The 13,342-nt window shown below is 34.3% G+C and overlaps 1 protein-coding gene across 1 annotated transcript; it reads left to right on the top strand.

The window, feature by feature from the left end:
- Positions 1 to 60: 60 nt before the first annotated feature.
- Positions 61 to 12,207, top strand: LOC108214158 (uncharacterized). Its single transcript, XM_017385981.2, has 4 exons — positions 61 to 316; positions 473 to 2,117; positions 4,810 to 5,858; positions 11,830 to 12,207. The coding sequence occupies exons 2-4, from the start codon at positions 651 to 653 to the stop codon at positions 11,951 to 11,953; spliced, it is 2,640 nt and encodes an 879-aa protein (XP_017241470.1). The 5' UTR covers positions 61 to 316; positions 473 to 650; the 3' UTR covers positions 11,954 to 12,207.
- Positions 12,208 to 13,342: the final 1,135 nt, after the last annotated feature.

The raw sequence follows: 13,342 nt of genomic DNA, 5'->3' as shown, positions 1-13,342 counted from the left end.
TATCCAGAGGAGTTGAAACGAACCATTATTCGGTTGAGTTTTCCCCTGGTTTGTCACACACCCATTCATAAAAATAGGAGTAACTAAAATATTTACAAATATTATCATATAATAATAATTTAATAAATTTAAGGTTCCATTTGGGCTTTTTCCTTAAAATAAAAATAATAAATCTCTCGTTATCTGTAAATCTATTTCTCTCTCTTTCACACAATTATAAAACACATAAAATATTTACATAGACGGTCACCGTGACTTCTCCTCCGTGCGTTCGCCACCGTCAATCGCCGTCGTCGATTTGTTTACTCTCGCATCTGTAAGTCTTTTGTTTCTTATCTATTCACTTTAATTTTAATATTCACAAAAAGCTCCCAAAATTAAGGCCTTAGAACCCTAATTAATTCTCTCCATTTCTAACAATTATTTATTGTTATTTATCTTATTGTTGTTTATTTTCTGTAATTGAAACTAGGTTTTGATGCTGTAATTGTCTCTCCTAGGGTTTGGAATTTGAAGAGATTGTTGATAATATTATATATATATATTTAATTTTATCTTTTGCCCTAATTTCTTGGATTGATATAACTGGAGAAAGAGATTAGGGAGAGAGATTGGGGAGAGAGATAGGTGTGGGCGGGGGTTAGAGGATAATGTGTATACTCTGCGTAATTCAGAAGTGGTCGAGACGAATTGCTACCATGCTTCCATGGTTAGTGATTCCACTTATTGGACTATGGGCACTGTCTCAGTTGCTGCCTCCAGCTTTTCGGTTTGAGATTACGTCTCCCAGGTTGGCTTGTGTGTTTGTGCTTCTGGTCACATTGTTTTGGTATGAGATTTTGATGCCACAGCTGTCGGCGTGGCGTGTACGTAGGAATGCTAGGCTTAGGGAGAAGAAGAGGTTTGAGGCTATTGAGTTGCAGAAACTTAGGAAGACAGCTACCAGGAGGTGCAGGAATTGTTTGACTCCGTATAGGGAGCAGAACCCGGGTGGTGGAAAGTTTATGTGTTCATATTGTGGGCATATTTCGAAGAGACCGGTGTTGGATTTGCCTGTGCCGCCGGGGTTGGGGATATCAAATAGTGGGATTTTGAAAGATTTGGTAGGGAAGAGTGGGAGGATGCTGAATGAGAAGGTTTGGTCGGATAGTGGTGGTTGGATGTGTGGTCATGATTGGTTAGATAATGGAAATTGGGTTGGTGGATCTTTTCCTGGCAAGGGTAGGCGGAAGCATGGTGGACGGATTTTTTTTGGAGATGACCATTGTTTAGCTGAAAAATCTTATTCTCATGCTCTCATTTTTGCTTGCAGAGCACTGACTGCTTTTTTCTTGAGTATAATGTGGGTTTGGAGAAAGATATTTAGAGTCGGGACATCCGGAGATGATGCATCAGTTGACGCAGAGCGCAGGAAAATGGCTAATAGAGGTGAGAATGGTTCAAATTTTCAAGAGAGTAGAGTAGAAAAAGCTCGCAGGAAAGCTGAAGAGAAGCGACAAGCTAAACTGACGAAGGAACAGTGGGATGAAGAAGATAGGAAGCAAAGAGAGGAAGTTGCTAGGTTAATAGAAGAACGTAGGAGATCAAGAGATGAGAAGACAGATGCTGAAAAAGATTGTAGAAAAGGGGCAACTCCTTCTAAGGAAAAAGTTGTTAAAAAAGAAACAGAAAAGAAGCGACATGAAAGAAAGACTGAAAGAGACAGAGGATCTAGTAAAAGCAACTCAGATGCCGAGGAGCTGGAAAGAAGGGCAGGTAGAGATAGTGAAAAGATTAGGAAGTGTGAGAATGATCGTAGAAATCATCAGAGATCTATGGTACATACCGCAAAGTCTTTTAACAATGATATCAATAAGGGTGCTCTGACAAACAATTATAGCCGTGAACTTGCTGGAACGAAAAACCTTGATAATTTGAAGAGCGCATTCCTGTACCCTTCAAGAGCAGCTGGAGGTAATTCCTATGGAAAGGGTACCATAAATTCTGTAGCTGCATACAAGTCTAATGTTTATGGCGATCGTTACCAAACTTCTGTAACTAAAAGAGAAACATCTCAGCCGGAGCGTTCATTGCCGAAACTGAATGTCGGTAGTGAAGATAAGAACGTCAGCCATCCTGTAAGTAATCTTTCTCAACATATCTTTTATGTTGTCAATATAGCTGATTATATCTTAGTTATCATGCATGCAAAATTAGATTTATGTCTGTTGTGAAAGCAAGTCTGAGATCAGACTTTTCTTCTAGTATTATAGTTTTACTGTTTTGGAGTGTAGTTGGCAAGCACCTATATTGACCAATGTATACACAGGAATGTTGCTTACATTCATATAGTCTCGTCACTTGTGAGTTGTGACCAACTCATTTATTTTAGGACTTTATATCTGCATTTAGCATGTTCATCAACTTCATTTCTGCATTTTGCTCATCTTTAGTTACCCGGACATGGGTATGGTTGTCACTTGTCCGACATGGGTGCGGATCCAAGTGTCAGATTCTTACTTTTTGAAAATTAAGATTTTTGGATGTGAGTCCGAAATCGGACATGGGTGCGGTGACTCGGAATATAAACTTAAGATAAGTGAAAATTATATGTCCTTGATCCATACTAAAAAGTAAGTGTGATTAGTGTCTTCTACCAATAAAACTTATACACGTTATATGTGTCATATCCGTGTCATAAAGTCAAAGAATAACATAGAAAAGGTCATATATGGACCTTGCTCTTTACGAACAAGTTGTTGTAAGGCCTTCAAATTCATTTTAAATTTTGGTTGTTGCAAGATGAAGTGTCCGGTTTCACTATGAAAGATCGGACTCAGATCTTGTACCCATGCCCATGTCATGTCCGGCTGACATGTGTATAAGGCCAAAATCGAAGAGTCCGGATAACAGAGTTGCTCGTATATAAATAATCCGCCATTAGTGCACCATTGAAATTGAAGCATTTGTCACTTTAAGGTGACAAATATATATTGTTCCATAAGTACGGCAGAAAAATATGCTGGTGTAGCCCACTTATTGGGTGTACTGGTTGAACTGTATATTACAATCTGTTTCGGTAGAATTGGAAGCATCCAATAAAGGTGACAAATATATATTGTTCCATAAATACGGCAAAAGAATTTGCTGGTGTAGCCCATTTATTGGGTGTACTGGTTGAACTATATATTATAATCTGTTTCGGTAGAATTGGAAGCATCCTTGAAGAAATTATGATCGCTTGTAGGAAGCAATGTACTTCCTAGTTCCCCTTTATCCTCGATTTTGTAACAAATACATCTTAATTTTAGTAGATCTCATAAACTTGTGAAGTTTAAGCATTTGGCTCCTTGCCTAATTTATTTACCGTAATCACATGATTACCTCTGAAAATTGGTATGTTTGATATATAGTGACATGACTTGTTAGCCTTCTGACTGATAGTCTGATAGTTAGGAATCCATGACCCTGAAGGATTTACTCGTGATCTGAAATGTTAAGTTTGTTTAAGAAATATATATTTTCCACCTTTAGAAACTCCATTTATTTTAAAGTAAGTGGGAAATGCTCTTTTGGCAGAAAATAATTATGTACTAAATGAGAAAATCTTGATTATAAATAAAAATATTAGATTTAGTCTTCCCAAAACAGACTAACAGTTTATTTACCGTCCAACTTTCATAACTAAAAACAGTTAACATATAGGTAAATCTTAATCGTGAAAGACCTTTTGGCTACTAGATTCATTGGCAGAGGTGTCGATCCAAGAGAATGATATCAGAATCGTGAATGACAGTAACTGAATGAAGTAATTGCTCTAGGTTCATAGAAAATCAGTGGCCGCTATTTTTTATTATTATTGTTGTATACCACCTAGGAAGCAGGGATTATTGACTTACTTGCTGGCTTCCGCATTGTGCACCCATACTTGGGGATTCTTCTTTAACCCACAAGTGAGAGAAAGTAATGTAGATACTTAAAATCTTAGTCGATTATGTACGTTAAAATACATCAGTTATGTTGGCAAGTAATAATGACATATTATTAAGGATAATGAACTTCTTTAGTTGAGTATTTAGTTTAAATTTAATGGATCTTGAAATATATGTACTACATATGTACTACATATATATTTAATATATTAATATACGCTGAAGCCCCCCAACCCAAATCCCTATAATTTTAGATTTGCCGAATTTCAGTATCGTCGTACTACACACCCCTGCACCCGTTTTCATGCTTCCAAGTCTTACCACATACTCTAGTTAATTCTTTTCCTGAGTTAACAGCTCGGATCTAGATGACAGACCGCCTCACATTTGTTATATCTGGAATTTGGATTTAAGTTTGATTGTATCATGAAACCAAATAAGCGGTAAATTAGAACGTGACATGAAAATATTCACTAAATATATAGTTGTAATTTAGAACAATAGAAAGTTATCAAAGCTTGTGATTACTATAAAAAGGGCATTGCTGGTATTTACGAATCAACATGCTGATACTATGTGGTAGCTTGGCTATTTAACTTTATTTATTTCAGAACTCTTATCCGATTGATGTTTGTAACAAAAAAATTTATATCTTGAGTTCTGGATAGGGGCCCTAGGTATGCTTTGAATGGAGGTTGTTTAAGTCTTGCGATTGAGAAAGCTTTGGCAGGAGTAAGGATAGCTAGAAATTTAAGACACTTTTTGTACATTCAGTTAGCAACATAGTATATGTTTTCCAAGGATTCATGGATATTGCTGCTACAAATAAATTTGCTGTGTATTCTTTATTGCAGAAAATGTGTATGTGTCATATTTAAATTTTAATTTTCTGTGACAGGTGCCTGTTGAACCTCAACCATATGAGGCCCCAAAGAATCCATGGCTTATTCGTTCAGCAACTGTTCCTGCACCCTCTGATTCGTCAGTAATAAGCAAACCAAATGGAAAGTCTCAATCAGAAATTACGAGTCCCTCATTTTTAAATCACATAGGTACAACGCAACAATATGACAATCCTATTAATTTCGGGTTGCCATCCCCGTTTCCTTTATCTACTAATTCCTGTGGGTCAATAAGCAGTAGTATAGGTATTGAGATGTCAGCTGAATCTAATTTGCCTTTGTTTGGAGAAGCTCTTCCTGAATATTTACCAGAGGAGTCTGACATATTTGAAGACCCGTGCTATGTTCCTGATCCAGTATCCCTGCTGGGGCCAGTTTCAGAGTCTCTTGATGATTTTCAGTTAGACCTTGGCTTTGTAACGGACATGGAACTGGAGAAGCCTCACCCTATAAAAAGTACACCCATATCTTCTGAAGCTATTTGGCCATCACCAATTGAATCTCCATTATCTCGTTTAAGACTACATGATGAAAGGCATGCTGCTCCTCCTTTCCCAACTACCCCTAAAGCTCAGGATGTGCAGAATACTCATATAAATGGTTCGTGCAATGGAAATGAGAATGGAACATGGCAGATGTGGAATACTTCTCCTCTCGGTCAGGATGGAGGTTTACTAGGTGGTCGAGCAAGTTGGCTTTTGTCACCAGACTCAATCAGATCAAACAAGGAAAACGTTGCAAGCCCCTTTCATCAGAAAACCATGGCCTCACTTTTTAAAAGCGATGAGCCAATCCGTTCTGGTGCTCCACAGAACCTTTTACCCGGAAGTTATCATAATGGAAGGACATATGGTAACTCGATCTCTGGTTGTACTGATGATCCATGGTTGCCGGAAACTTTGTTTGGACCGGCATTGGGTAGAGAAGACAATTTTTCTATGAACCCAAAGGAAGTAATTATTCAGAATGAGCCGATCTGTAAGAGCCCAAACGGGTCTGCAACTAATGATCCCTTTGAGCTTTCTCTAGCTGATCGTTGGCGCGAGTAAGTTTATCTTATTAAACTCCTTACTAATCTAACTGCTCTTAAGCTTAATTTGTGCGTCTTAGATATTATTGAAGGTATCAACCGGAATAATTTAGCTTCTAAAACTTTGTATAGGGTAGAAAAAAAAATTGAAACACACTCAGTTTAGTATGTTTTAATACTATGCAGTCCATCTCTAAGTTATCTAAATGTTTAATTCCTTTTTTTTATTTAAGTGTTATAAACTACATTCATTTAAACTCGAAACATTGCCAATTTACCGTATATTTTCATTCTTCAGAGTTGAGAGTTCAAGCCACTCTTACTATTGTTGGTTCAACCTTGGACCTGTAACCTTTATCATACTTAACTCCTATTTGTCAGGGTCATTCTAATATACAACTTGAGAATGCACACCTAGAGTTGAATAGGTTTATTGGCCAACTACTGTATTTTTAAAAGGATACCAGTTATTAAAAGCTTGCTGACCAAGTTTTGGTTCCTAGGGCTGTCTGGAGCCTGTTCAAGCCCTGTCCGGAGCCTTTGCGAGGCTCTAGTGGACCCAGGGTGAATTGAGTGGGGGTGAGGGTGGGTCCTAGCCCTAGGTGGGTAATGACATATAGGGGCGGGTGATGGCATATAGAGGGTGGATAATGTCCTTTAGGGGTGGTTTCTCTTGGTTTGTATTTGAGCAATTGCCTATATATATATATATATATATATATATAGGGATATGATCAAATAAAAACTTTTTTAAGTTACAAACTTACAAACGTTTTTTTTGATTTTTTTTATTCTCCCATCGTGTTAATCCTTAGTTATAGAAAGTATCCAGGTCGAAAATTCTTGAATAAACATCACAATTTTTAAAAATAACGCATAAGTAAATCGTGCATTCAACACATTTGTAACTAGGGTTCAACATCGGGTGTAGAACACTAATTATCATTGTGTTGAATATATCTATAAAGATACTTAAACTATACCTCTAGGCTTTGGATAGGGTCTAGAAACATAAATATTAGTTATATAATACGTTTAACTTAGTTCTTATATTGAAAAATTAGTTTATGTAATTCTCGAACACAATTTTAATCGATTTTCAACAAAATATGTTAAAAAATGTTGAACTCAAATTATATATGTGTTGAACGCATAAAGTTTGTAAGTTTGTACCAGATTCCACCCATATATATATATATATATGGTGAGGTTCAAATTAGATACAATATTAAAATTAGAACTTAGGACCACACACATCCATCAGATGAATTTGAATTCAATGGTCATGATCTGCCTCACTATATAAATATAAATTACAATTTAATGCTATTTAAGATATCTTATCTTTATATGTAAATCATTACTACAAATCATAATAATCATTAACTACTACCTAATCACCATAATAATCGGTTAATATATATGCACTTTGTTATAAATGAAAATCAAACTTATAACATGTGATTCTCAATCAATTTTAATAATATAATATTACAAAATACGATATTCTGTTGCAGTATATGTAAATATTACAAAAAATGAGATTCTGTTGCAGTACATATCTAGCTCATATAATATTACAAAACACGAGATTCTGCTGCAGTACATATCTAGCTCATATAATATTACACAACACGAGATTCTGATGCAGTACATATCTGGCTCATATAATATTAAAAAACACGAAATTCTGTTCTAGTACATATAGACAATAATAGAATATCAAAACACACTCCAGTTTTTCGTATTTTGGAGTTCTATTGAATCACACTACTGAGATATTTGAATTAAATATTAAATGTATTTTTATTGTTGAAATGATCAAATATAAATTAAGAATGTGCATTGATTAAGAAATGTATATTTAAATATGTACTATATTAAAACACATTCATACGTTAATTAATTTCACACATTCAAATTCAAATTACTTTCATTTAATGATTATTAAATATGGTTCTAAGGTTCTAAGTTTAAGCGGTTCTATCTGGAACCCGACCCATATATATATATATATATATATATATATGTATATATATATATGTATATATATATATGTATATATATATATATATATGTATATATATATATGGGTTGCACTCCAAACAGAACAATTTAAAAACAGAACAACAAAGAACACTATCATAACATTTTATTTTTCATAAAAAATGATTTGTTAATATTATAATTTTATAATTAAACACCAATTAAAAATAATATACGAAATCTAACATCCAAACTCATCCAAATTATTAATATGAAATATTATAGAATCAAGAATAGAATCATGTATATATATTTTGCACGATTAATATTACATAGAATCATGTTATTTTTAGTCCATATTAATTGTTAAACATGTTAGATACTATTATTGCCAGCCAATTAGCTTACTAACAGAGTGGTCATTAAAACTACAAGGGTATCACAACTTATATTGCATGCCACCCCATTGTGATGTTGATATCTTACATATCCTGAGGATATGAGAAATGGATTTGTTGGTTTCATTATAAATGTTATGGAGCTAGTGCAGTAGTAACATTTAGCTACCAAAGACTTGAGTAATTTTAGATCAAGTTTTACATGTACCAAGCTGATGTAAGATGCTTAACTTTTAAAGTTCCAAAAAAAAAAAAAAATTTACATGAGTTGTTTTTTATTCTGGAAATTTTGTCTAATATACCTGTTTATTAATAAATTATGACTCATCCATGTACCCGTGTCAAAATACAGGACAAAGTCCCCATGTGCTTAATTCTTAAAAATTATGAGTCCAATATTAGGATATGTGTTGTGTTCATCACTCCAGACCTAAGTCCAAGTAACATAACTTCGATTAAGCTTGTGTTCTGAAGAAGATTTTAAAGAGTTCACGCACCTTCAAATTCGATTTAGAACATATACTTCTATAGCACTTCCTGTTAATTTAGTCCGACCACTTCAATCCGTGTTGTCTTTGAAAAGACCTATGTTACCCGGACTCTTCAATTTTGCCCTCATACCCGTGTTGACCGGATAGGGATGGTAATCGGGTCGGTCGGAACGGGTTTCAGAAATAAAGGCCAACACCCATGTCAAGATAGGTGAATACTTCACAATGTTAAGTTTAGCAACCATGTAAAGCTGATTTCCAAATAAAGTCTCGGAAGCCAAAACAATTAATTTAGTACAATTTAAACGAAGAAAACAACAAACAAGATCAAGGCACACCGGTCCTCAATCCAAATACCAAACAATCATAAACCCGAGAACTACTGAATCAATATATCTACGGACTACAAGGCTGCTTTACCTGGCTAGAGAATTAGTTCCTAATCATTTTTCCATTGGTGTAATAATACTGGTGTGGTAGCACTTGACGACGGCTTGCAAGAGATGAGAGATGTGAAATAGGTTTGGTCCAGTGGAAGCAGGAACAGCATGAACGATTAGTGAAAAGTGAGAGAGTCTGTGAGGTGTTTTAGATTTACTCTTTATAATTTGGATTTTATATATATATATATAAAGTTAAGTTCTATGGAGTACAAAAAAAATTGGAGTATTGGAGTACAAAGTTTGATAAAATGTAATTTAGTCATCTAAATTTCAATTTTTTTTGTCCAATAATATTTGTAAATATTTGACAACCTGCACATTATGTTCTGCAACATAAACATCGTGATCAAATGGTAGAATAATTACTTTTATAAATCATAGGACTCTATGTTCTGCAATATAACTAATAAGCAGAACAATAATCTTAATACTTGTTGAAGTTGAAAGATATTAATGATTAATTGACAATTATGTGCAAGACAACTTATAAATGACAGATTATATCAAAATTTGGATAATCAAAGATATTATATAGGATCAAACTAAAAAATTATGATTTGTACTCCAATACTCCAATGTTTTTATGTACTCCATAGAACTTAACTCTATATATATATATATATATATATTCGGGTTTGGAACGTGTTTCGGGTTTTCGAGTCGGGTTCGGGGCGGTATGACCAAAAATAAACCCAACCCGAAACTAGTTCAGGTTCAAAAAAAACCCAAACCCGGAACCCGAAAATTCGGGTTCGGTAAAACCCAAACGGGTCGGTATGGGTTGGATATCCATCGGATCAGGTTGAATTGTCATCTCTATGATCGAACATGACATGGGTGTGGGTATGGGATCTGGGTCGGATCCTTCAATTGAAAACTGAACACTTCGATTTCCAGCAATATAGTTCAAGATGATTTACAAAGCCTCACAATAACTTGCTTTTAGCAAGGGATGCCTATAAATTACTATTTCCATGCTATTCTTTGATTTATGCTATAAATTATAAGATAAGCAATTAGTATATGTCGTCATATTAGTAGAAGACCCTAGTAACTTTATAATATATAAAATGTAGGTATAAATGTAATATCACATATGTAAGTTATATGCTGAATCCCCGTACCCATGTCCAATTTCGGATCCATATCCATGAATACTAATTTTTAAGAAATTAAGGGTTTGACACTTGGATTTGCACCCGTGTCCGACACCCGTACACGAGTCCGGGTAACTTAGGAAAAGACTGTTCTCAAGTTCTTAATAAATTTAATGTTGAGGTCTGTGTAATTCTAAATAAGTGGACTTCAGCGATTACCCGCCTGCGTATATGAAACTGCGATTAGGGCGGTGTTCTTGTTTGGGGTGATGACAAACCAATATTACTAGATTGCCCTTAGTTGCCTTTGTGCACCGTGTTTTAGATTTTAATATCACATCACTGTGTTACATGTTTTTTTGCTTTTAGGTTTGTTCATTGTTGCCTATTGAGCTCTCTTTTGTTTTAATCTTGTAGTATAAGCTTTAAGTTTGTGATGTGTAATAAGTAAATTTGATGTGATAGGCCGGGGTAGTAAAAAGTAAAAAAGAAACAGAGTTTGCAGTAAAATCGTTGACACAGTGTCTCATTTTTGTTTTAAACAACTTTCTTTTTTAAGGTTTTGTTTGACTACTTTAAAAAGTTACTTCTGTCACTCTTGAGTAAAAAGTACTATGGCCCTGTTTGGAAGTTAGAGGTTTGGCGCAAAATCAGAGGTTTGAGGCGTTTTAGAGGTTTGACCACTCGAATCCGCTAAAATTAGTGTTTGGTAGTTGGCGGATTGAAATAGAGGTTTGGATCCAAAAAGCTAATTTTGAAAATGCTACTTTGAGGTTTTGGTTTGTGTAAGAAAAAGCTAATTAATCAGCTATTTACCAAATACCTTTACGAGAAATAGCTCAATCAGCTAGTCAAAACATCTGATTCAATCCGCTAACAGCTAACCGCTAATTCCCAAACAGGTGCTATATATTTTGTCTTACAAGTTACTATCAGTGTAGATCATTTTAATATAACAAAATAACAATGAAGTACTAGAGTTACCTTTTAAAGGTGTATTAAATTTACTTTATGAAGTCAAAATGTGTAATTAAAATTAAACTGAAATAAGTACATAACTTTTACTTTTCAGAATTTAACTTACAAGTTGCGTATACTTTACACAAAAATTCAAACAACACGCTTATAAGTAATTTATGACTTTAGGTACTTTTGAGGTAACACTAACGGTGGGAGTGTGTCTCTTGTTTATTTTAATACTAGCCTATAACTCGTGCGATGCACGAATGTATATTAATAGTTATTAATTTTGTGTTTAAATTAATAATTCATTATATATGTTGACATGATTCGAATCTAAAAGTTTTAGTAGCATCTTATTGAAATATAGAAAATTCAATCTAACGATTCTCATCAATTTGATTTAAGTGATATAACGGTTGTAATGCACTGTACTGGACTACAAACTAATGATCAAACTGTTGCATGTTTAGCTTTAATAATATAGTATAGAGTAGAGTAGAACCTAATATCTACAGAATTGTGGATCCTTCACTTGTGTCAATTTAATTGTCTAGTAATGTTCTTTCTTCTGTTTCCAAGATCTGGACCTGATAGAATTTTCTTGGCAGTGTGGATTGGACGTTGCAGAACACAGGTGTAAGCACAAGCAATAACTCCTCCGTGGTCACAAGGTCTCCTGTTGGTGGTGTACACTCTAGCTTGGATGTACAATCAATTTGGTCATATGATTAAAAAGGATGTTAAAAGGATAAGGAGAACTAATAGTGGACTTGTTAAATATACTTCCTGTTCAGAAGAAAGGAAAAAGGTTTCCTCTTTTGTCTGGGATTTAGAATACTGGATCCAATATATCGTCCTTGAGTTTATCAGGGAAGGTTTACTTGCAATAGCATATATGACTTGCTAGTGCAAGGCATGTGCTAGGAGGCAGTAGGTAACATATCAAGCTTTTTTGGTATAATATCTTGGTCCGTCTTCCTTGAAAATTGCGTTTATTTTACTTACAAATGAGAAACTTAAATAATTAAACCGAACACTTATTTTAAAATAGCACGAGTAAATATACATGTACAAGGCAATAGAGGGAATATACCGAGTTTTTGTACTCGAAGTCTAGAAATACTATGGAACCAAGCGGACTGGATATGTGAGGTAAGCCTATTCTCTGAGTTTGACATGCTGGGATATTTTGGTTGGATTAGGTTTATAGATTTTCTGGCAGTGGAAGATGACATGGTTTTCTTCATCAAATTGGAAGGGTCTCCTTTAAGCTAAATATACTAATATTCATGAAATCAGCAGGTTTCAGTTTAATATAAACAAACAGGTTACTTTTAATCATGCTAGATTATTGTTTTATTTAGGGATCTAGGTGTTTAAAATGTTTTAAGATCTAGAATATACCAATAAAATCTACTTTTTTTTTTTACTTGCCTGCATTTAAATGGAAGCCTGCTGATAGAGATGAGATTAAAAGATCTAGAATCTACCACGAACAAATCCAACAACAGCAGGTGCCTTAAAAATATAGTAAAAAACTGGTATTCTGCTGATTTAGGACATCATTCTCTTGGACACAATCCTCATATATCAACAACAATATGTCTTATTATTGTACCTTATTATTAAAAAGTGATATATTTGATTTATTATTGGAGAGAAACGAAAAGATGAGAGGGGAGAGATGTGTTCAAAAAAAATGAAAATAATTTTTTTATTGATAGAAATGGGTTAAGGCATGCATAGTGGTGTCTCAAACATAAGACCCTTGTTAGATGTCTTAGTGTTTTAAGGCACCACTAGTACATTGTTGGAGCACTTATTTGCTTCAAATGCCTTAAAATCATTACAAATTGCATTTAAATGGAAGTCTACTGATAAGGAGATGAGATTAAAGCATTTAGAACATCTCCAAGGGAGATTTGTAAAATGGTTGGCTATAATCATTAGTTATACTCATAATGTAAAATTTTTGCTGACAGGGAAGACATGTTCTCCAAAAGGGTTATGTATAATTTGATTAGGTAAAATTATACATAAAAGGTACATTGATTCAACAAATATAGTTCATCAAATGATTTTTCATATTTTTTTTGTTAATGGGTGAATGGTTTGATTGTT

The sequence above is a fragment of the Daucus carota genome, chromosome 3, assembly GCF_001625215.2.
Source record: "Daucus carota subsp. sativus chromosome 3, DH1 v3.0, whole genome shotgun sequence".
In the NCBI taxonomy this organism is placed as follows: domain Eukaryota; kingdom Viridiplantae; phylum Streptophyta; class Magnoliopsida; order Apiales; family Apiaceae; genus Daucus; species Daucus carota.
This window is presented reverse-complemented; position numbering and strand designations above follow the sequence as displayed.